This window comes from Lates calcarifer, linkage group LG7_1, assembly GCF_001640805.2.
Source record: "Lates calcarifer isolate ASB-BC8 linkage group LG7_1, TLL_Latcal_v3, whole genome shotgun sequence".
Lineage (NCBI taxonomy): Eukaryota > Metazoa > Chordata > Actinopteri > Centropomidae > Lates > Lates calcarifer.
In genome coordinates, this window is record NC_066839.1 from 4,787,708 (window position 1) to 4,813,394 (window position 25,687).

The 25,687-nt window shown below is 39.7% G+C and overlaps 1 protein-coding gene and 2 long non-coding RNA genes across 3 annotated transcripts in view; 2 read left to right on the top strand and 1 right to left on the bottom strand.

Moving 5' to 3' along the window:
• Nucleotides 1–12,239: 12,239 nt before the first annotated feature.
• LOC108891214 (uncharacterized) lies at nt 12,240–14,643 on the top strand. Its single transcript, XR_001962263.2, has 3 exons — nt 12,240–12,278; nt 12,403–12,484; nt 12,576–14,643. It is a non-coding gene; the product is annotated as an uncharacterized LOC108891214 (long non-coding RNA).
• A 124-nt stretch (nt 14,644–14,767) lies between these two features.
• LOC108891215 (uncharacterized) lies at nt 14,768–19,670 on the bottom strand. Its single transcript, XR_001962264.2, has 4 exons — nt 19,534–19,670; nt 16,591–16,738; nt 16,339–16,479; nt 14,768–15,942 (listed from the first exon to the last, which is right to left on the bottom strand). It is a non-coding gene; the product is annotated as an uncharacterized LOC108891215 (long non-coding RNA).
• Nucleotides 19,671–20,353: 683 nt separating this feature from the next.
• scara5 (scavenger receptor class A, member 5 (putative)) overlaps nt 20,354–25,687 on the top strand; it is a 73,797-nt gene continuing 68,463 nt past the window's right edge. The window contains exons 1-2 of the mRNA XM_018688322.2: nt 20,354–20,696; nt 25,038–25,159. Of these exons, the coding sequence (XP_018543838.1) occupies nt 25,048–25,159 (112 nt within the window). The 5' untranslated portion in view covers nt 20,354–20,696; nt 25,038–25,047. The remainder of the gene's footprint in view (nt 20,697–25,037; nt 25,160–25,687) is intronic.

Below are 25,687 nucleotides of genomic sequence, written 5' to 3' on the forward strand. Positions count from 1 at the left end.
CCAGCTCCAATCTGTTTTCCCAGGATGAAAGTTAACGTGCACAGGAGAAAAAATCTTATTCTTCGAGGCAGGACTCTGGTCTGGCTTTCCTGAGAGAAATCACGTTTGCCAGACCTTAATTTTGAGTCTCAGTCGTACTCTAGGCCGATCTCTACAGCGACACATTTAAATATTTAAAGCCCATTCAATCAACAGAAAATTGAAACTGAAATCATTGTGGATAAATGTGAGATGGAGCAGGACTTCTGATGAGGTCAGTGGAGGGACGGATTAACACTGGTCCTGATGAAACAGGTGGAGATGGGTCGCTGAAATGACACCTGACAGGTGCAGAGAGAGGACGAGTTTGACCACAACAAGTTGTGGAAAAGAAAAAAGTCTTGGCTAAGCTTCATTTGGCAACAACACTTCAGTAGTAGTTCATCGGTGGGTTCCTTTCTTCTAAGTTCATTGCCAAAGAAAACAGCTTTATGATTCTCAATCAGTTTTGAAGACTTCTTTAATTTAAAGATTTTAAAATGTAAAGAATTTAAAGATAAATAAACACAGGACTTAAACTTTGTTTGAAGTTTTAAGCCTCACTACAGAGACATTGGGGTGAAACAAAAAGTTTTAATGGTTCTCAAAGTTGATCAGCGACTCACGAAGTGATTTCTGAGTGAGAGAAAAATGATTTGACTCGGTCTAAATCTTTGTTCAGTATGCCATGTGGAGGAGTCATCTAAATGCTAACGATGTTGACTGAGTCACATCGTCGGATGGGAGCACATGTAGAACCACCCCCCATCCAACACGCATAAATATAAAATCAATGGCTGTGTTCTGGCTTGTGATTGTTTGTTTCATCTAATGACTCAAGCTAGCTCGTAACGTAACACACACACACACACACACACACACAGAGAGAGCCAGCTGGGCCACTAGCTGCTATAATCTAGTCCTCCTCTGTTCAGATGCTCGAGCTCAGGATTTGAGGCTGCTATGCAATTTTCAAACAATCCACATTTTCCCGACCATCTGGTGCCGAACAAAACACAAAGTGAGGCTGCGCTGCTGTAATTATTATCCATATGAGAATCATAACAAACCAACCAAACAACTAAAAGCTCCATCTAGAGAAGAGCATGAAGTGACACATGGCAGATCAGTTGCCAGTTTCTCATGCTGGAACCACAGAGCATCAATTTCAAATGAAAATCAGAAATTTGATATGATTAACTTCACAAAACAAGCACCTATATTTATGAGTTTGTGAGTGGAAGAGTGGTGCAACAACATGTGATTGACACAAACCTTAAGCATGCTGGGGTAAGATCTAGAGTCCAGCTGCAGGGTATTTACAACAAAAATATTTTAAACCTAAAATAAGAAGGGAAAAAACAGCCAAGTTTTCATTCACTAGACCTTCGTCAGTGCTTCGACACAAGCTTACAATGACATCAGATAAAGCTGTTTCAATTTTAGCTCCTATGTGTTGGCAATAAAAGTCAAAAATACATAAATATACAGCTTTTAAACAGCATTATTTCCTATCTGCCAACACATACACCCACATGAGGATGTGCTCTCTGATAAACCGACACTGCACAGCAATACCAGCCCTCTGATATATCCACGTACAACTGTTCACAAGCTGGGTACTACTTGTGATGACAGCACTGATTGTAGTCTTGTTAGAATCATAATGAGAAACTGTCCTCGTCAGAATCAATTCTAGCTCGAGCTCTTGGCAAAGCGACCATCACCACTTCATCACCACTTGCAAGCGGAGAAAACTTGCAAATAGTCCCTTTAACACATACCATGATCCGTCTTTAACCAAGTCATTTTTGTACCGAACCTTAACCAAAGCAACACGAGATACTTGAGGGGAAATTACGTTGTTGTGTGTTGTACTTGAGGTAAATGACAAACAGCTTGTTGCATCCAAAAGTAGTGGATCGTCATTCTGTCTAACAGGACGCACACTTAATCTTTGAGCTTGGAAACAGCAAAACAATCAAATCTCAAGGTCCATGTAATCGCTTGTTCTGGAGCTTCATCAGAAAACTGTCACAGTGTTCAAACTTCCTGATATTCTTTTAGGATTTCTTATGTACGTTCGCTCAAAAGTTACGTTTGACAGTTTATTCTTGAGTTTGGAAAGAGCAGTGGGAACTCCAGGCTGTGTCACCAGGTACATAGTTTGCATAGTTTGTCTCCTCCTGCCTTGCATTTGCATTTTGAAGCCGTCAGTCTGAAGCTGAAACACTGAGCAGTCGTTTGCAGCTGCCCTGTTGAACCTCTGTTCGTGTCTTCAGTCAGCTGTTGTACGGCTGAGTATCTAAAAATGTTTAAAATGAAGACTCTGACAGTAATGGTACACTATATACACTGTTAACACTTTGCATTGATGGCCATTACTTCTCCAAAGTGAATGGATACAGACAGACAGAGAGAAAACGACAACATAATTACACCCTGTCACACAGACCAACACTCTGGAGACAGCAGCAAAGCAACACTTCATTCTAGCAGTGAGAGCTGTAACAAGGGGACGACAAAATGAACTGTCATACAAAGTAAGTGAACAATGCTGATGGCAAAGATAACAAAACGCACTGGATAAGGCATTAAATTCTTTTGAAATCATTTCATTTTAATATTTACAGCTCCTCCTCCTCCTCAACAATCATCTGTGCCAAATTAAACAGTCAATTCAATTAAACAAAAATAGAATAAAATAATTAAAAACTATTTCCCCACTCAGCCCAGACACTTTGTTGATTATCTGTCACTGAGATGTCTGTTACGATCAATAACTTTTACAAATGTTAAAGTGTTTTTTGGTGTTTTGGCCACTGCAGGTAAAATTATATCTGCATGGCTTTAACACCACCAGAGAGATAAACCAAATATATGTTGTCACAGATGATGTGAATCTCTCACTCTCAATAATGTTGTCCAGGGCTGTTTATAATAATGTTTAGCATTCAGATAAATCTGCAAATTGTGAGTCAGCATGAGAAAGAAAATCATGTATTGATGGATTAAAATTCTCAGTAGGCGCTGGGATACAGGTGCACTTACTAAGATGAGACATCTAATATTAGTATGTGAGAAAATACGTTTTTTGTGGGTAATTTGTGCAAAGTGATATTTGTTCATGCCCTGCTGCTACACAGTAGCTGGGGTTGTTTTCACCTTGTGTGTCATCATGGCTAAATGTGGCCATGTTGTAGCCAGGTGGTTTTTAGTACTTTGGCGAGTGTTTATATTTACAATCAGTCATGTATTTGCAGTCACAAAATCATACATGTGTGTAGTTGAGATCAAAATGAAGGATGAGTGTGAGTGAGTGATCTGTAGTCTGTTTTAATCCAAGTTTAAAAGCCTTTAAAAGAAAGGATGTACACAAAAGGCAGAGGAGTGCACATGATTTAGGACAAGGGAAACTTTATTTAGCCCTCCACTTATACACCAATAATAATACACCTGTCTCTACATGGGTCATGACAGACAACATCTTTGCTTTCTTCATAGCTTAACTTTACATCAGTTGGTTTCAGCCTCACAGAGAGCTGTGAGGTCAATGTATCGCTCTGCAGCACCCGAATGCATCAGCAGTGCAAATTGATTTTTCATGTCACCACCACTCACTGACTGAGTGTGTGTGTGTGTGTGTGTGTGTGTGTGCGCAGGCACAGAGGAGGTGCATATAGAAGAAGTAACAAACATATTAGGGTCAGTCGATAAAAGAGAGCCTCCAGGACTCAGGATGAAGAGAGGGAGGAATCCTCTCTGACCTCCTTCTCCTGCCTCTCCTCTTCCACTTCCTCTTCTTTAGCCCGGGACTCGTGACCTTTCGCCCAAACTGTGAAATGTCAGAGGATGTTTATAATGTCACCACAGCTCATCGGGGGAGGGATGGGATGTTGTCATGGAGACCGTATCACATCTAGAAGTTTGGTGAGAGTTTTACAGCTCAGAGGGAAACACTGGCCGGCACTGTTTAGCCCTTTATTTCCTGTGTGTAGGTGCAGTTGTGCTAAAACAGGGTCCTGCAAAATTTCTTAGTTTCCCTTTTTTTATTGTGTGTTTTAGATTTACATCACATATATTTAATTTTATGTTTTCAAACATCTAAAATAAGCTATAGTAGACAAGAATCCACATGTACAAAGTCTGATATGTGTTTGTTTTAAAAAACTATAATGGTAATTCTACCTTTGAACAACATGCAAAAAATACACTGAGTATAGTTCATCTTTATTTATTGTGTATTTGTATAAATCGCCACAGCAACATTACCTTAAACTGCTGCCTTTTTTCTAAGAAATTAAAAATACAATAATATTTATTTTAGTTTATATATTTGACAATATATATTTATTGTCAAGGTTATTTGTTTCATCAGTGTAGTAAAATGAATTTTTAGAACAACAAAAAAGTTTGTGCACCACTGTTTTTTTAAGAAAAAGCTTCGAAAACTGCTCTTCAGTTTCTTACTAAAGCCAAAGTTTCCTGGCGACACAGATCTTCAGCTGTAATCTGGACTGACATGATATAATATCATCTTTAAGTCCTGCTGGCTGCTCTACTCCTTCTAAAAAAGCACCAACCTGCTCGCAGCTTATCTCAAATTGAAATTCTTAGTATGTTCTTTCAAATAAAGGGGAATGCTATTTGACCACTGGGACAAGATGACATGTAATAGACTGAAGAGGCGACTTCCCCCTGTAGGGATTCATTCCACCATCCTCTTTTTTTTTACTCAGTGCTCTGTGGAGATGATATAACTCATATAACAGATAAGAGCAGGTCTGTTGTGCTCCCAGAGAAAAATGAAATAAAATGTGCAGTTGGATATTGTTCAGGAACGAACATGAGCGCTCTCTGTATGTCTCTGCTGTCCTCTGTCACATTACTTTTCCTTTTATGTGTCTTTTGCTTTGTCTCTGTGATTATTTCTGTCTGTTTGCTTCCCGTTTTCTTTCTTCACAAACACAAACAGAGAGTGTGTGAATCACCATGCATCTGAAAAAGAATTCAATTCTTCTTCTGGATTTAAAGACACTATTCTGTGAATGTGTCCCTGTTTTGTGTCAGGGACACACACAGAAAAACAGATAAAGGATCAAGACTCTGACAAAATGTGTTCCCTCATATTATATTATATGTCCTATGTGGATTCCCTGATCACAAACTTCTGTGGTCACAGTTTCCTTCCTAAGTTTCAGTCCGAGGGAGATGTTACAGCTCAATTACATTGAGACATTTATTGTGCTTCCAGCTTTATAATAACAATTGCACAAAGCCAGGTCCATAAAGAAACAGTATTCACAGATTGGTGTGGACAAGCTCGGGAAATCCAGACAGAACCTGGATCAAATCCTCATCCAACACCTTTGTGACACAAAATAATCTACTAGTTTATGTAGCTTAGCGTAAAGATTTGACAGAGAGGGAAAGCCTCAGCTCTAGACTTTTAACTACATCTCATTCTCCTCATCAGTGGCTCCAGTTTGCTCAGTTTTCATGGAGATGGCTCAGTCTGACGTGTAGAACTTTGGCTGCGTGATAACTGGTGCTTGTGTGTGAGGTAGAGATCATAACGGTTTTTAATGACAGTGACTTTGGATTCTTTGTTTGAGTTGAAAATTATTTCTCTTCTGTTTCTTGTGACTTTAAGTTCTTGTGTTATTTTGTTATTTCTTCCTATTGTGTGTTTTTGTTATTTCCTGTTTTATTTTGTAGTTGCTGGCCTGGTGTGTCTTTTGCACTTTACTTCCTGTCTTTGTCTGTTTCCCTCCTTTTTTCAGTCCCACCTGTGCTTCATTTGCAATTAGTTCCCCTTTGTATATATAGTCCTGTATCTCGTCTGTTCTGCTGTCAGAGTCTTTTATGTGTGTTTCTGGATTTATGTTACTTTTGGACTTCACCATCTTCATGAATTTGTAAGAAGTCTCTTTACTTTGCTTGCCTCCTCCTACCTGCTTCTACAGCTCGTTACAGAAGCAGATGGCCTCCTCGATCGTTCTCCAGTCGTCCTGGTTGACGACTCTGAACCCCTCCATGATTTTGGAGGCAGAACTGGGAGGCAGAATGGGAGTGAATCCTTCTCAAACGAGTGGAGACATCAACAGATTAACACTGATGTTAGTGAAATGAGATCACATCTGGGCGTCCTTACACTTTTGGTCACATGCTTTATTGAAAATCAGCTAATTAACTCCTATATATATTCATAATTATACACAATATAAGCTCAGTGCACTCTACTGAAACACAGCCTTACCTGGATTTTTGTCATGACCATTTTCTAAAATGCAGAATTAGTGACCATAATGATGCAGGTGAAATGAATTCATATTGTCCATTGATGCCTTTTTTTTTCTATGTTCGTGTGTCTAAAGGCAGCGAGACCTTGTTTCTGTCAACCTCCAGATGATTGGTTTAACCAGAGAATATTCGCTCAGAAAATAAATAAATTCCCTCACAGCTTCCTCATAAAATATTTTCAGCATTAATGGCTTGTGATGGAAGCTGTAAATTCAAGTTTAAATGAAGCGGCCATCTTGAGGTTTTGGCATTTCAATTATCCACAACACCCAGCGCAGTACACTCTGTCATCCTGTCAACTTTAATGTTTTAATATTCTGTTTTAAAAGCCTGCTCACAAACACACTCGCAATACATATGTGCGGTGCAAACGCACACACACACGAGTTTTGATTTATAGCCGGAGCTATGCCTCAGTGACTAACCAGAGTGAAATATTTATGTGAGGCCAAATGAATGACGTTCTCATACATTCTCAAGTGAGTCTGTGAAGAGGGATAATTTAGAAGGTAATCCATTTGAGGAGCAAGCAGGCATTCAGGAAAGCATGCATCATGACATTGATGTTGACTGTAATATGTGATTATCTTGAGTAACATGATACAACAGCCACTCTACATATATTTCATATAAAGTACGCATGTATTTAAATTTTAAATATATTATTTAATTCGTGTCTTCACATCTTCTGTTTTGCACTCTGTATACATGCTTTCATTTTTTAAATGTAGTTTTTATATTTTTGATTTAGCTGTGAGATGTTTTGTGTGTAAATACTGAAACGCTTGCTCATCTGTTATAGCTGATTCTTTATTTTTTAATGAAGAGCATGGCAATTTAAAACATTTTAAAGGTTTGTTTTAATTATTCTTATAGGAAAGTGTTGATTCTGTACGTGTGTCATATATTTATAGTTTTGGTCATATTTTCTACACATCACTCATCATCAGAGTAGCAATGAAACATGATAAACAAGGCAAGATTTGGAGGTCAGCTATAAACAGAGCAGACCAAAAATGTTACTGTTGGATTCATAAATTTACTGATCATCTTAATTTAAATTTTCTTGGCCTGGAGGTTTATTTAAAACTTGCATGACTGTCTGACTGCTTGCTTTTCTTGCCTTTCTGACTTATTTTCAGCCACTTTCCAACATCCCTGCAATATAAATTCCAAAGTTATCATTACAGATAGAAATAATGGCCAGACAGCGTTGGCAGAAGTAAGTAAAAGTCATGCATTCTGGTAACTAAATCAAGTGCACTGAGAAAGTAAATCAAACAAATGTAATGAAGCAAAAAGTAAAATATTTTACACTGAAATATAGTGAAATATCAAGCAAAGTAAAAATACTTCAGGATCTGTACTTTTCACTACTGCCAAGCCTGAGATAATAAGACCCAATTAAACTGTCACATAAAGCTCATTTAATTTGGTTTGGTTTCAATACAGCTTGGACCCCAGTTTCATAAACCATGAGAGAAAACCAGGTGGCTTTACTGTTTGTCACTGATATCACATGAAGAAAAACTCTGCATTTATTTATGTGAATACACGCATCACAGCTTTAGCTTCTTTTGGTGAAATTCATACAAATGTAATTAAAATAAGAAAAGGAGAAAACACACTGATCAATGAGTGGAGCAAAGCAATGACTCTCTGCAGAGCCAGAGGAGGTGTGGAGTTGAAACGAGTACAAACATACATCTCCACCCTCAGCCGCTCCAACTCTCATTTAACTAAAACTCACTGTAATTGGCTTCCTCTTCTTCATTTCCCCGCTGTAATACCTCACTGCTCTCTCTTCCACCAAACTTTGCAGGATGTTACAAGAAAATATAGTTCACCTAAGATTTATGGTGAGTAAGTTCTGTTCACCTACGAACTTGAACTTCATGCTACATTCAGGTATCTTTAGCAATCCAAAGTAAAAAGACTCCTCCTTTACTTCCATCATCTTGTTGCACCTTCTTCTTTTTCTGCGATGGAACTAACTGGAAAAAATATTGTTTATCTCAATGAACCAATTCCAAATATTTGTGATGAATAATTCTCATTTTCAAAGTGGAATAAAAACCTTATTCTCGCTGCTCAGCCGGAGAGACAGGGTCATCATTCTGACGCAATCTTTTGCCTAAAAATGTATTGTTCTAGGATCTGTTGTTCCATAAGAACACAAAAATAGAAGCACATGCACATTCGTGCAGAGGCAGGTGCAAACATAACAAATGAACTGTTCTCCTGTGTTAGTGATACTCCTGCATCTTCGTCTTTTACCACACTGACAATTCACAATAACTCAAATACCAACTGAACACAGAGGAGAAAAAAAAAGTTGTGTGTGCTATGAAAATACAGTTTAGATATGGAAAGTTTCCACTCTCTGCTACATTGCGTCTATTATTTGACTTGTTTGGAGTGGTTAAGATGCCATAATTTGAAATTTTCCACCTTTAACTTAAGTCGGTGAAACATTTGAGCTGTTTATTCTTTTTTTTTTTATCCAGACTTAAAGGCAGCTGGAGCCCATCCTCCCCACCTTACTGCTCTCTCTCTCCCCTTTCCACTCCGTTGCTTCCAATACAGAGAAGATAAATCAAGTGCCATGAGTCCATTGATGTGAGGGGAAATAGATGGGCCATTTGTTGACAAAACTCATTTCCCATTTCCAGGTAATAAAGTACACCGTGTTGTTGTTTTTCTTCTTCTCTCCTCCTTCTCCTCCTTCTTCTTCTTTTTTTTTTTTGGCTGTAGCTGGAGGTTTGCCGCCCCATCCACCTTCCTTCCTGTGTCACTCGTTTGTCGTGACAAATGGGTGTGTTTGCTGGCAGACGGTCGTAGTGATTGGACCAGTGCAGACACACACACATATCCAGACATTTATGCTCAGTCTGGCCTTGTGTGCGAGAGGCACCTGCTGTAGCTGGTGAACAGGTGCGCTCTGCTAATAAACTCAGCAGGAGCACTGAATCTGCTTTTATTTTGCTGTCTCTGTTATCCATCTCCCTATCTCTCCTACTTTCCCTCTGCTTACTTCTAAACAGGTCCATGACTTCACCGAATCCAGAGCCAAAAATCTGCATCAAATGTACTTCAAGTCCAAAAATTTCAAACCAGGCAGAAAATCAAAGATCGATACAGAAAATCATTAAGCGAAAAAGCTATAAATGAGCTTAGAGAAGATGCATTATCCTGCTCCTCCTGTCTTTACCTCTTTTTCTTTAATTCATATGTATCTCTTCTCACCTGGAGGGATAGTTTGACTGAATGTGTGGACAGTTTGCCGGTTACGCCACATTGATCACTGCTGAAATGAAGAGTCTCAGTAGAGAAAAGCTCCAGGCGAACTGGATGTCTCTCTCTTTCTGCTGTAATTTGATTGCTAAGATGCTCATGGCAGAAATCCAGTGTGAATGGAGCTGCAGACATTAAATCACAGTAAGGATTTTCTACCACAGAGGAATAAGATGAAAGATTTTGAGTGTAAATTTTCCAAACAGCCATGAGAGTGAATTCACAGCAGGAGTATAGAAAGCTAAAATGTATAAAATGGAGATTCAGTGGAAAACTGAGAGCAAGTTCACAGCCAGGAAGAGGATTTTGATGTAAAGTGATGTACTTTTTAGTAAATTATACACTAATAAGACCAACTGCACTCTCTCTCTCTCTTTAATTTTCTTGCATCTACATTATTTAACATCCTTACTGAACTGAATATGAATTTTGAAAAGCTTCTTTTTTATTTTAATGGGTTTTTTCTGCTTCATTTATCACTTTAGGGACACAAAACTGACAAGTATACACTTCATAATTAAATTCTAGGAACTAAAAAGCTATACATTTTTGATGGTAGTTTAAATATGTTGTTAAAGTGTTCCATCATAGAATAAAAAGTGCTTCACGCAGAATGGCCCTTGACATGAAGAGTGTTGCACATGTGGATCAAAAAGTGTTATATTAATGCAGTCCATTGAGTGACTGATGATGATTTATGTTTATCAGCCATTTCTACACACTACACTGAAAAAAAAGTATAATGTGGAAAATATATTACTTTTCTTGCCTAAGATTTAGACGAGAAGATTGATACCACTCACATGTCTGTGTTTTAAGTATGGAGCTGGAGCCGGAGGTGATTAGCTTAGCTTAGCATAAAGACTGGCAGCAAGTGGGAACAGCTAGCCTGCCAGCCTGGCTCTGCTCAAAGTTAAACCCCCCTACTGGCTACTCTCAGATTGCTATTTAACCCATATCTTCTTTGTTAATCTGTGCTAACTAAAATGTGAGTTACAGCATTGATAAGTTGTTGTTTTTTTCAAATCTGAAAAGAGCTAAGCTAGCTTTTCCTATTTTTAGGCTAAACTGAGCTAATCACCTCATTCGTCTGGCATTAACACACAGACATAACATAAATATTAAAAACTATTGCTGAGAGAAACAAATTCTTGATGGGTCATGGATACAGTGATTCCACCTCCATGATTTCTCAGCCTGTCTTGGGATTTAAACACAAAACTTCCATTCACAAACCTGTTTAGTCCAACATTTAGTTATAAAGAACTGTTATTTGTGAGTCTTGTCACCTCTAAAGCCTCACTCTTGGTGCTGGTTGAAATTCAATGTTTTGCTCAAGAACTCTACACCAAGGTTTAACTGCTGCAGGAGGTGAAACTTTACTCTCAACTCACTCCACCACCTACACGTTCTGCATCTCGACTCGACAAAGGCAGCAAATAAATAATGTTTGAGAGCAGATATTTGTCAGGCACTGTGTTTCACACTTTGTAGCTCCACAGATGGTTACCTACAGACTGGGACAGGCTAGGAGTGATTTTATAAGAAAGCACAGACTCTGGAAAAAAAATTTAATAAATGTGATATGGTGTTTGGTCGCTTTCAAGCGTAAAATGCTTGCATGCACACGTTTTCTTACACATGTGGAAGGATGTATGGATGTACGCACAAATGTGAGATTAACACACACAGTTATTGTTCAAATGCACACATCTATATACACATGGTGTGAGCTGTAAAGTCGGGTATGGTGTTGTAAATGCTGTTCTGCCAGTCTCAGCAGAGTGTAAATTTGGGAGCGTAAATACACCTAAAAAAATCAAATAAGCAGTCTGCACTGTGACTTAGGCACTCAGTGTCCCCGTTTATATGTTTCTTATCCACATAGCTGATTTGAATCAGAATATGATTATTACCATCATTTTAATGCATGCAATATAAATCGGAGAGCCTAGGGAGTCAGGTGGCACTTCAGATTGCTAACACGTCACAAAAAACAAATCAACACCAGGTCTATGTTTAAAACTCCTATGAAAAGAGCTTTAAATCATCAGTAGTGATGGGAAAGACTATTTTTACATGTTGGATCATTAATCATGCTAGTCCTGTTAGGAGACATTGTATTGTACCTTTGCTTTGTGACCTATTAGCTCACATTTTCCAAAAGCTAGCTACACCAGTGCTAGGTTAGCTTTGTGCCATGTTAGCTAACATTAGACAGTTGGTAGCTTAGCCCTGCCTGTGTTAGCTGTTAGCTCACAGTATTGTGTTTGTGGGTTATGCCTCGTTCACGTCATACAGAGCTTGAGTGGAAAAAAATATTAATGTCAACACCCTAGACTAGACCCTAAACTCCTGACGACTACAATATCTCCTAGTTGGCAAAATGGCTGCAAATCCACCACTGCTAACGGTTTGTTTTTTGTGTTTCTGTTTTCCATTCAGCCATCATGGTATAAATGTAATGTTACTCGTGCCAGTGAAACGTTAGCTTTGTGCCTTGTTGTGTTAGTTTGCCAGCAGCTCCAGTCCACTAACGTTAGGTGCTTGTCCTGTTTGCTGACATTTGCGAGCTAGCAAGCCAAGAATGCAAATAAACCACTCTCTAATCCCTGTCACCACCAGCAGTTTTCACAGAGGAGGAAGCAGACTGATGTTTCAAAGTAAGTCAGATGCCAACAGCCAATTTTCAAGGTGTAACAGAAACATAATGTGACAAATTACTGCTCCCAGGGAGTCATAATTAAAGCTGATAATGCTGCATTTTCAAATTTCTGCTGTTTGTAGTCCAGCACTGCTATAAGAGTGAAGTGAGCAGCGGATTCCTGCCGTGGCCTCCTCAACTTTCGCATCCCCCCCTGAACTCATGGTGAACTTCCCTCTTTTTCCTCCCCTCTTAGTGCCCTGACGCTAACTCATTTTTCTTTCAGAAACTATTGATCTTTTTCTCCCTGGTGCAGCTATGAATAAATCACAAACAAAGTGACAAAGAGGCTGCTGCAGCTGGCAGATGCTGAGGGACTGAGGACGAGGAGGAGGCTCTCCGCTGACTTTCAACTGGCCTGTTTGGAGCACAGGATGCCTCGCCGCTATCACAGCTGCAGCGTTGGCCTGGCTGGATGGAACAATGGAAAAAGACATATTTTTCCTGACTGTGCTTGTATGTGGAAATAAGTTAAGACAACCCTTCTCATGGTGTGACACAGTTTAGCACTGTCTTAGCTGATTGTCCCATGAGCCAAATCTGTTTATACATGTTTGTGTGCATAAAAAAAACATAAAATATATACACACCTATGTCCAAAGTAGAGTTATTAGCTGATAAAACAATCTCACTTCAACCATCGGACATGATTTACTCACTTTTATCAACAGCTGTTTCTATTGTCAAGAACTTTAAAACTCTGTTGCAATGATATGAATATTTAAAGTTGATTAAATTAGGCATGTAACATTGTTTAACTACATTTGATCTGATTTAAATTCAACATTTTTATTTTAAAAACGGCCATTTTTAACTTAATAATGCAAATTAACACATGTATTCAAGCACACAATTACAGATCATTTTTTCCTAATGCACTCTGTAACCCTTTGTGGTGTGATTTTCTGCAACATATCTTAAATTAACCTGAATTTGCGTTTGTGCATTTAGCATGAGACTTTTCCATTTTGGCTCAGTCATCAGGGTCAGTGGTGTTTTTCATCACACCCCCCACCTTCACTCTATCGGTGAGGTGGATTTACGTTTTGTGCTGAGTAAGCACTTCCCCAGCCACGCCCCGCCAAATCAAATGTCGCACCATCTCCTGGGGTATTAATCACACTCACACACACACACACACACACACACACACACACACAATCAGGCCCAGAAGCAGAAGGAAAAAGAGAGAAAAGGTTACTTGACCGGAGGTTTGTATTGTGGAAACATATATAATTGTAAACATGCTTTCTGACACTCCTCTCTCACACACTCATACAACAGGTTCATGTGTTGAGTTTTCTTCCTCTTTGTACTCCTGTGTGTATGTATTTTTTGGTATCTTAAAACCCCTTTTTCTTGTTTTTATTTGTCTCTCACTGACTCACCAGGAAGTCGATCATCACAAACTCATCCCTGTGAAGCCAAACATCGTTCAAACCCCAGAACTTTATCTTAAATTGAGATACGAATATTTCCAAAGATATCAAACATATAAGGCTCAGATTTAGAAAATGTAGTTTTGAGTTTAAATCACATAGCTTTAATGAAGAGCTGCAACAAGCTGATGATATACAGTAAATGATAGTAGAAGATGATATGGAACAAGCTGGACATCCAAATATCAATACAAAAAATGTGTTTAAAAATATGGGTGAAATTTATATGAGGCCTCAGCAGTCTCCAAATATATCTTCCAAACTTTGTCTTTTTGGTATAAAATTATGTTTATTTTTGTGACCACTGGAAGGATAGCAACAAAATACACTGTTACCTGGTTCTGCTCGAGGTTTCTGCCTCTTAAAAGTTCATTTTTCCTTGCTACTGTCGCCAACTGCTTGCTCAAGGTGGGACTGGTTGTGTCCCTCTGTAAATATTATAGAGTTGGCTCTAGACCGAGTGGCCTCACTGGTACAACCACAGACTTAGAATCACCAGCCTCTTCACATTGTTTTACATTTCCTCAGTCGAGTCGACAAAAGGAAATTTCTTCAAAACTGGCTTACAGCTTTTAAAAACCTTCAGTGTGGCGCTGCATCTGTTGGACCACAGTCGACTGATATACGGCTGATGCTGCGGATGTGATGCAGCTCGATTACATTTTTATTACGCAGTTCATCAACACTACGCTTGCTGTAGTCCGCAGTCTACGACATGCTGATCTGGGCTGCACACAACTGTGCATTAATGTTTTTATTATTATGACCTTTAGTTTTAGGAGTCCTAGATCTCTCGCAGCGAGACACTTTTCCAGCCAGACGGGAAGAGAGCTGCAGAGGAAATCACTGGATACAGTATGTATGAGAGAGGCAGGAGGGTGCAGCTGTAAAAGCAGAAAGATGACAAACAAATGACTGATGATTACACTAAAGTAGAACAACTGGAGTCTGAGAGGAGTCTGTCTGCCAGAGACAGATGACTTTAAAAAAAAAAGGACAAACTCTGCAGTCGGGATTGTGTTGCCAAAGCAGCACTTTTAATTCAGCTGACCATACTGTAGCAGCGCCATGATGCTCAGAAATAGACATACCCATTATATAAAAATGGTATCTGAAAGTTTCAGGACTGTTTGCATTAAGGACGTTCACAAATTATCAGTCTTTGCAAAATACCAGGATCCACCTTAATCACATTATCACAAACAGCCAGAAGATATTAAAAAACTAAACAGAATCAAATCCAGAAAACGTTGCAGGATTTCCTGTGCCTCTGTTCAATATTCACTTTAAAAAAATGGTGCATTGTTTTTGGTTTATCAGTCAAAAATACAAAGACAAATAAAAACAGGAGATTTATACCAGCAGCTGGATTGTGAAATCAATTTCCATCAGCACGCGTGTGTGTGTGTGTGTGTGAGAGAGAGAGAGAGAAAAGCAAACATAGGAGAAAGTTAGTGTTTGGATTCAGCTTTTCTTATCTGACACAAAGAAAAGTTTTAATGGAAAATTTTCAACTCAGATTTCTGGATTTTCTCTCCGTCTTTCTGCATCTTCCTGTAATCCCTCTGTTTTCCTGAGAGTTAAATTACTGCTCATGTTCTACTACTTCCACAAACGTTTCATGATTATTTTGTTTTGATTTTATTTAACTATTTATCAAGTGTCCGAAGTGTCAGGTTGGAGCTGGTTTTAATTAATAGGTGTCTTCAAATGACATAACTGACATTTAATTTTCCTGATATTTTGAGATTTGTCAATCATGATATTTGGATAAAAAATGTTATTATCTGTTGACAGCAGTGCAGTGGAACCTGTTAGTCATAATAATAAATTACTGTAAGGGATACTAATGGACTATCTTTCCATATTCAGCACATCAGTATTTCATAATACTACACTGGAATTAAAACTGTAGAGAGAAAAATGACAGAGACTAATGGACAGAACAGCTCAGACAAAGACAGACAAAAACTAATCTCATCCATCTGCACAGGTTAGATTTCATACAGGAAACAGGTTTCTCTCTCTTCATTCCTCGGTGATCCTTCTTTCTCTTCACCGTCTCCTCAGCGTTTTCTATCACTCCCACATTTCTCTCTCTTCTTCTCATGGATGAATGGATGGAAGGGAAGTAAAAAAAAAAATTCTACTGAAGATTTATGTTCTGTTATGAAGAGAAACACTCTGGAGAGAAGAAGAGAGAACAAATGAAATATGAGTTAGTAGCTGGTTTCTCTCATTCAAATGTTAATTCCAAAGTTTGACATTTATGTTTTTGGGTTGTCTGCCTGTCTGTCCCGTTTTCATGAATGCAACATCTCAGGAGCGACTTGAGGGAATTTCTTCAAATTTGGCACAGACATCTCTTGGACTTGAGGATGAACTCATTAGAATTTGGTGGTTAAAGGTCAAAGGTCAAGGTCACTGTGACCTCACAAATCAGTAATTCCTGTGAATTGCCTGTGCATATTCTACACCATGATTTCTCTTCCACTACTCTGAGTGCACAGCTACTTTTCTACTGTTATTAGTTTGCGTCTACAGCTACAGCCTGAAGATAAAGTCATTTGGCATTCTCACCAGAACAGATGTCACTGAGTTCATTGATTTCCTCCTGAACTCTGAGGAGGAGGAGGTCCTGCAAGATTTCCTGCTGCTGCTCCTCAGCTTCCACCCCGAGAAGCTCCAGGTGATGATCCTTTAATCTCAGCAATGCACGGCCTGCAAATTCATTCACGAGCAGAGTGTGTGTCGAGTGTAAATCAGAGCCTTCAGGGACGAATTTCAACATTAACACAAGCTGTATTCTGTCTTCTGATACGTGAGTTGTACCTGATATGGCGTGTTTCATGATGGCTTTATAGGAGCGTGCTCATGTGGGCTGGATACTGTTCCTGCACCCACTCCAACACTTCCTCCACCGTCCACATTGACACTCGCTTTGACAGGTCCATCGTCCTGCAGCCACATCAGCAACACCCTGAGAAGACAGAGAAGCTGAACAAGAGCGGCTCTTAAAAATAAAACTTTAGTTACTTCTTATGTTTTCTGCTGCTCATTCTCCTTTTTGTACTTTTTGTTATAAAGCAACCAGAATAACTTTTCACTTCTTATGTGTGGGACTGCAACTGGTTAATATTATTACTGATACTTCTGTATATTATTTTTCCAGTTAATCAGTTTGTACTTGTACCAACGTGTCGCCCTGATTCGGTTTGTTATGTCTCACCAACAGTCCAAAATCCAAAAATATTCCATTTAAACTCATGTAAAACAGAGAAAAGGAGAACGTACTTGCATGTAACAAGTACATATTTGGCATTTATTGCCTAATGAATGATTTATTTATTTATGATTTTTGTGACTGTGCAGACGTCTCTGCTTTCACTGTGACTGTGCAGACGTCCCTCTGCAGCAGCTCGTGTGAAGCTTCGCCCGGGGCACATGAGCTGAGGACACTGTTGTCTGTGGTAGACCCTCAAAACGTGAGGAAATGTCATATACTCTTGATATTTGACACTTTGGATTAAATTTCCTTCTCATGTGGCGTCACCTACTTACTCTGCATAAGCCTGTTTTCCAGTGATTAATTTGACAACCTCATGAACACGATGACAAATAGCCGAGCGCGGCTGTGGGATTTCTCTACAGCAAGGTGAAACCAACTAACTCCGACACTCAGAGGTCAAAAAACTTCTTGTTTTCCAAAAAAAAAAAAAAAAAAAACGCTGCTTCACTTGGCTTTCCTCCAAGCCATATCCTCATGGGCTGCACTGCTATAGGGCGAAAACTGCTAAACTGTTGATGTGACCTTTTCAGCGGGCCAGTCTACTTACTGGGTTATAAATATAGGAATGTAATTTCCTGTGTTAATTAAGGGAGAGGCGTGATTGGCCGGAGCAGTAACAAGGTCCCGTCGGAGCAACTGACATACAAAGAGTGAAGATCTTTCCACCAGGGGCGAAGAGACGGAGGAAACTTCCCTTCAGAGTCAGGGTGAGCTTCTTGCTGTTGTCTGTAATGTTGGTTTTATGCCTGAGGACAGCATTTCTTAAAGTAGCTCCCAAATTGAGCTCCCAATGGTCCTACATCTACAGGGGAATGAAGTGACTGTATATACAGCTTGTCTTATTTGCTCTGAACCATTTCATTTACGTTCACTCTGCCCAGTTACAGCTGAACCAGGACTTGTAAACAAAAGTAATATGCAGCGACAAGCAGGGTGGAAAATTGGCTTTTTGTACCACTTACAGAGTGTGTGGTAGATTTTTTTTTATATTCTGCCACTCCTTATTTTATTGAACTCCAACTTATTAACTTATATTAAACATCTAATCCAAACTGGTGTGTTTAAATCTAAATTGAACTCACTGAACATCTGAACTGCAGCGCTTTAAGTGCTATTAATCTCACCAACATGCTGCCCGATGTCTTCCTCACCCGCTGCAACACTCCTCTTAATATCTGTTCCTGCTTCTGGGTTGCACAGTTGAGTTGAATATGTGGGCAGGTCTATCTGTTTTCTCACAAACTTGATTTCATATGCAAAAACTGAAACTATATTTCAAGAGCAAGCCGTGGAGAACAGAGGGCATTTCTCTATACTAGTGTACTGATAGCAAAACTATGTTTGTGCGAGTTTATTTGAGGAATGTAATCATGTTTTTCTACACCTACCTCCTCCTTTCAAAAGGAACTTTTTAGCTGTTAATAGTTTAAATATGTGCAGCAATCTGTTTGCTTAAGTTAAATGTTGTTTAAAAATGGAAAAAGTAAGATTTAGATCATAAAACGGTTGAATGCAAATATGATCAAGCACCATGCCAGCTGTTAGTACTCTGTGACATATATACCAAAAAAGTATTATTTGTTGCTCAGTGTTCCCAGTCCTGATATTGTGATTGTCGCACTAATTTACATCTCACAATGAAACAACTTCATGCGTACAAGACTTAAAGACAGCAGTTACATTTTCTTCCTCTATTTCATATCTTGCAAAGTATTAGAGTTCAAATGGGATCGTTCTCGTGTGATGCAATGGGCCAAACTAAACTCCAGGTTGCAGGCATCCTTCATGCATCCAGAGATGTAATCCTACCACCTTGTGGTGCCTTCCAGAACTACTAGTATTTGAGCGCAGCAACTCAACTTTGAACAGAACTTAGGCTTGGCCCCCTAATCAGCTTTTTCCACATGGCATCATGCAGTCTAACCTTGATACAGTCTCTCTCTTGTGGTAGGAGGTTTAGTCCAGTTTCTGTTCATGTAGGAACGATTACAACTTGAGTTTGTGTCTCCTTTTAGCAAAATGGCAAAACATGGACTCATCAAATGAAACTTGTGCCTTAGGGGATACACTCACCATGCATCTCTTTACTTTAAACTGTATTACCTCACAGTCACGCTGTTCAGTGCTGTACACACTGAGGAAGCTGCTAAACTGGTTGTAAACCCTGACATTTTGACTAATTGAGGCATGTTCTTGTTAAGACGCTATTGCCGAATTAAAGCTGTTACTCTCAAACGTCTTCTCCGGGGTTTAAAATGTGTGTGCCTCTGTTTATAAATTACACCTCGTTAAAATATCGGAATTGTGAATAGAATTTGGCGTACCGCTCTGTGAACATCTGGACACGGGCCCGCCCAGTGGTTTACGGTAAGCCAACGATGTACAGTAACAACTTCAAATATTCACAACATGCTGCAGGTATAAAAACACAAGGACATCTTAACAAACTTTATACAGGCTTCTGTTCAATCACAGGTTGTATCTACCTGAAGCCCTGGTCCGTTTGTTAGTGATACAATGTTAATGGCGACCCATGTCTGTACCTGTGCAGTCCGCGGAGAGTAACATTAGGTACATTCCTGTTCCCAGCTCCGCCCACCACGGAGGCGCGCTCTCGACACGTCCTCCTTGCACAACCCCGCTACACGACCCCACGTGAGGCCTTCAGGTCCTGTCAGAAATATTGGCATCTACAACATTTATATTAACAAGCGAAAGGTCTAATATCTATCTTGTTTAATAAAATCACACGAAAACATTATTGGCAGTTTGCCTGTGTTTTGTTGTTTGTTGTTTTTAATGCTGGCCTCTGTAAGCAGGCAGATTGAGATGCAGCGTAAAAACAACAGTTCAGCAGTGTGGCTGCACATGAATGGATAGAAGTTCCCTTCCTCTTGAATATTTAATCTATAGTTTAAAATGTACAAACCCAGATTACTGTTCTTGTAGCCTGTGGTTATTTGTTAAATTAGATCAGACAAATTTAGCACTGAAACATGCGGAAAATGTTCGTGTTAACTACTTCTTCACTCGATCGAGTCATTTACGAGGGGTTCCTGAAGGCGTCATCAATCATCAGGTTACGTTTAAACGAGGAATTAATCACCTTTTTCCTTCTACTATTAAAGGTTTATTTTGTGTGTAACTTGACCTACATGCACTTTATTCCCCCGCGCTAAAATCCATAAAACAACATAAAGTGATATCAGTCTTTTTAGTCCAGTTCGTCCGACAGAGGGCGCACGTGCACAGCAGGTGGAGGGGAAACTCCTTCACCTCTCTCCTCCTCGGCCTCTCCGCCAGCTGCTCGGCAGGCAGAGCAAAAAACATCAGCTGGAGTTTTGTGATGGTCACGTGACTATGTTGTGAGTATATTACTCCAAATGTCTGAGTTTGTTCTTCACTACAGAGCCGCGGACTGTCTCTGTGTCTGCTGCGTTCAGGGAGGCTGTGCACGGTGCAGCACTTTGACCGTTTTTAACGCAGTGCAGTTTGCAGATGACACTCTGACAGCTGACGGACTGAAGGAAGACACACCTGGAGTTTCAGCGTCCGGACGCCAACTTTTTCTGGGGGGAAATTATGAGAAACGTGGAGCTGTGATATACATATATATATATATATTAATTTCCATTTGACAGCTGACAAGGTGAGAGAAGAACTTTTGCTGCTTAGTTCTGTGTCGTTCAGGCTTCATCTAATCTGACAGAATTCAAACCTGTTTCTGAGATGCGAGTGCACCTGTTTAAAACCTCAGTTAACTCTGTGTCACCTGTCTTTTTTCTTTCTTTCTGTCCTTTTTTGTGTAAAATACAGAGTAGTATTCAACAACGAGCTTTCAGGAGCAGAAACCTGCACGTATATCAACATGTTTGGAAATCTTTGTGCTGAATATTAGATGCACAGAGACTTGGTAGAAGCTTATTTTGATGATTTATGGTTTAATATACTGAGTGTTAACAGGTCAATGACATTTGTTCAGCACCTGAAAAAACGCTGCTGCACTGTAAAGGCACCACATGATTTACTGTGGGCCCACACTGTGACCTTCCCTGCTGGCAAACTGGTTGACATCTGTTAAACTTTTTTATTGCAATTAAGGTTAAATGGCAGGAGTTAAACATCTGATTTACTGCCTGTTATTTGTCAGAGCGTTGTTTTATAGTATTAAAGGGCAGGAAATGCACATTTAATGGAGCTCATCCGCTGAAAATTGATGCTTTGTGTTTCCGCGGTCATGGGTGAAGTATCTCTGCCTTTAATTAACCAAGAGAAATGGGTTAATGTTGCACATGGATGACTGAGCAATGACATGGGATGTTTGCTATGTAGCCTATAGACAGAGGGATGGTGCTTTCAAGTGCTTTAATCCCCCTACTCTTGAGTTTAGAGGTTGTAAAACCAACCTGTCAGCTTTTATGAGTGAATAATGATATAAAGACCCTGCAAGAGTTGAGGTTAATGGTGTTTAATTGTAGTAAACAGGGTAAGTCAGTGCTCCTGCATGTGTCAGACATTAACTTGTGACTTCTCTACAAAGTTTTGAGGCAGAGCTTTCCAGCAGCGTTATGTCTTTGCTGCCTGCTCTGTTCAGTGTTATCGCTCAACTCTCATATTTTCAATAGCTGCACAGGCAGCAGAGACCACACGCGCTGCTTCCCTCTGACCTGGCAGATAATCGGATGCTCGGTTGGGGGCAATTTTTAGGACGCGACGACGCATGACAAGATAATTGTTTCCTCTCTCGCTGAGTGAATCTCCAGTCTCTTCTCTCTCTCTCTCTCATTTCACAAACTCTCTGCCTCTCTGTGCAGTTTCTATGGAGTTAACTGAACCCAGAAAAGCTGCAGCTTACTGGCACGTTTTCACTTTGTTAAGGACTTGATTTCAACTGCGGAGGTCCATGATGCATAAAATGAACTCCTGATAGTCCTTGTGTGTCAAATAGTTAGTAAGATATAAGGCCACACTTCATCTTTACTGCAGCTTTGCTTCTTCTTGGCTTGTTGTCACACTTGTTGGCTCTTGGATGGAGCTCCAAGAAGGAAAGCCTCCAGTCATTTGGGGGATGAAGAATGTAGAAATCTACTTCCCGTAAGGGTTCAGTCGCATTAAATCTGATTAAAGAGAAGGCCAGAGGGAATACAGCACTATGACTAACAGCTGATATTGTGTATTAAAGGGGTTCTTTGGTGTTTTATGAGATGCAAATGAATGAAAAAGACAGACTCATGTAGGCAGTGTGCAGTTTTTATAGCTCCTGATTTATCAGGTCAGATGTGAATATTCAGGCTTGAATGTGCAGTAATAAAGGCAGTGGTTTTCAAAGCCATCTGTCACTTATGGTTAGTTTTTGTTGTGTTTTGAGTGAAGCTAAATTAGACACATTCTGTAAATATGTGCATGTGTATCAACCTTTTCTCACCAGAATTTCATGTGGTGTTTCTATTATTTTGTCCAGAGTTGTAGAGATAGTGAGAGCAGATGGAGGTGACTCCGCTTTCCCATCATCCTCTGCTGGCACTGAGCAACGCAGGCCAACTGAGTGCGTGATAAAAGAGCGTTATATCCCACCACACTCAGTGTAATTAGAAGATAACTCACCTCATGAATGCACCCACACACACACACTCTGTAGACACAGCCACACACACACACGTATGCTGTGGAGGGTTTAGCAGGATCTCCTAGCAGCCCTAATGGTTCCTGCCTAGCTTCAGTCTAAATGTCAACCTGACCCCTCCATCCCCTTCATAATGAGAAAGTCCAGACTGAGCACTCTTTAACGACTTTGTCAAACACTCACAGATCTGCCGCCGGGGCTTGTGGGAGTTCAACACCCACCCCAATTCCTGACTGCAGCAGATTTCATTTTATCACCCTGAGACGTCTGTGTCATGAGTCTTATCTATTTGTTCTGTGTTCCCCTTCGCTTTATTCTTATTTGATTTGCATCATGTGTAGCGTGGGAAACCCTGTGCAAACCCGAAGAGCAAATGTGGTCGACTCAGGCTAAATAGTATGGTGTACAGCTGCAGGGCGATGTGAAGGTTGCTAATAAAGGCAGCGACTGATTGCGATTCATTACCAGTTAAATTCTTGACAAATAAAAAGTGAAATTCTGTCTGCTTTTAATTAAAAATGGAGTTATGCTCGAGATTCTGTGCCAAATTTACACTGGCTGCACCTGCTGGATGACACTGTCAACCGTGTGTTTAAGATGGAGGTGGCTTCTGAGACTCTTTCCTCTCCCAGGGAATGTTTTCATCAGATTTATGTGTCCATTTGGCCCCTGGTTTTGAAAGGAGGACATGTTGGACTCCTGCCATCGCTATATCTGTCAAAGCACGCTTCATTCTTCATCTCTTTGTTATTTATATGTGGTTAAATACTTGAGGTGTATACATCACAGTGGCTTATGATGAAGTTACAGTTCTGGAGTTTTGTTTTAAGTTTTATTTATGAGGCAAATGTAACAAAACTGTCACTGGATACTGGATCTTTCAGGCCAGTACTAATAACGATATATGGGAGTTTAAAAAATCAAATATGTATTGGCTGACACTTTTTTAAATATAAACAAAAAATCTTTATATGGATTCCTCAAGTTTGTTTTTTGATGTTTTTATTTTTAATTGTGAGGTTAATTGAGATTTACACAATTTCAGATAAATGTTCTAATGCTGCATTTAAGTCATATCACACTAGCATGCATGTCAACATTCAAGTTGCATTTACAAGTGGGAAACATGACCCAAGGTATTTAAACCCATATCTAACAAATTAAGAACGAAGAAGAATAAATTAATATGATGAAATTAAATTGTCAATGAAAACTATTTTTGACCCTTACATGACCACCTCTACAATTATACAACCTTGATTTGTTTGATATAACAATTCCAAGTCATAAAAATGAATTTCTATCTTTACCATCCCTCTCATATGACGTGAAGGCAACATAATCCTTAATGGACAGGATGAAAAGCCTGGACATGTAAAAGAAGTTTGGAGTTAGAGCCACTGCTCCTTTGTGTTTAATGGACCCGGTTTAGTTGGTTTGGGCATTTGATCAGGATGCTCCCTGTGAAGGTATTCCAGGAACATTCATCGGGGAGGAGACCCCAGGGTTTTATATGTCATCTGGTCTGGAAAAACCTGGAGATACCCTAAGATGAGCTGGAGGTTATGGAGGGGGATGTCTGGATTACTTTGCTTTCTGCCTGCTGCCACTGCAACCTGGATAAGTGGCAGAAAATTGGATACACTGTGTGTCTGTTAGCTCTATATTTGTTCCGTTATCATTTCTATTTGGGCTGACATTCAAACACTACCATGGGAAATGTGCTCGGTAGTGCCCCAGTATTGTCTGACTGGCCTAATAATGTCGGGTTTGGCTCTGCTGATGCATTTATTAGAGGAGCCAAAAGCAGCTTCCAAACAGTCCCCATGGCCAGTTGGTATGAAAGGTGAATCACTTTTCTCTTGCCCCATGACTGACCTTTCCACAATGTTTTATGCACATTAATTCAGAGCTTCAGAAAATATCTTCTTAAAAAGCAAACAGACAGATGGAATGGGGCAAAATCACAAACCCTGTCCAAATCTGTTGGCAGAGGAAACAAATCACATAACACTGGTGAAGACACAGCCACGATCCTCACACCCACAGGATTTCCCTGTTTATTTAGCTTGGACCTACATCTTTCTCTCTCTCTGTGTGTGTGTGTGTGTAGTCACAGCTCTCACAGCCAGTCCACCTGATTTATAGCACTAGAGGGCAGCAATGAGAAAACACACATACATGTGAACTTCTGTACCTGTGAAAACCCGTAGACCTTCTCCTTGAGGTCTCACGTTGGTTCTCACCAAGATGAAAGTACAGAAGCACTCCTGTCCTGTTTTCATTTGGATTGGTTGAGGAGAGATGCCAGTGTCTTTTGTAATAAATAATAATCTCAGCGGATCATACTATTTCTTTCCTTTTCAGTCAGGAAGAGATGGAGAACAAGGCCATGTATCTGAGCACATATGAGGAGAGAGACAACGGCTCCATGTATGAAGAGGCCTACGATGGACGCAACTTGTCCAAACTCAACCTCTGCGATGAAGGTAAGACAGACAGTTGAGACTGTTAAATAAATCTGTACACAGTTAATCTCTCAGAGACACAGATTGTTATGTTTATGTCCTCATAACTCCAACAGTATGTTATATTTTCTGCTACAGTAAGAAGCTAACCTGTGTAGCTCCCAATATCTTCCAATAATAAAAACTGCAGAGAAAACAGGTGAAAATCTTAATGAATTTCTGATTATGCACCAACCAAAATGGTTGCAGAATGCATTTTTAAAATCAAGTTTTGAATATTTTTTTTAGGAAAAATGAAATAAAAATAACAAACCATATAAATGTGTTGTGTGTGCATGCAAGCACATGAGTCTGTGATGATTTAGACAAAGGGACTTTCTACAAAACTATTTATTCTTGTAAACAAACGCCCATGCACACTAATAACCATTACAGACTCTGCCGTCAGATATGCTAACACACACACACACAGACACACACAGAGGCAATGCCGTCACCATTTGGCATGCGCTCTCCTCTTGCTATGGTCATCTATGAAAGCAAGGAATG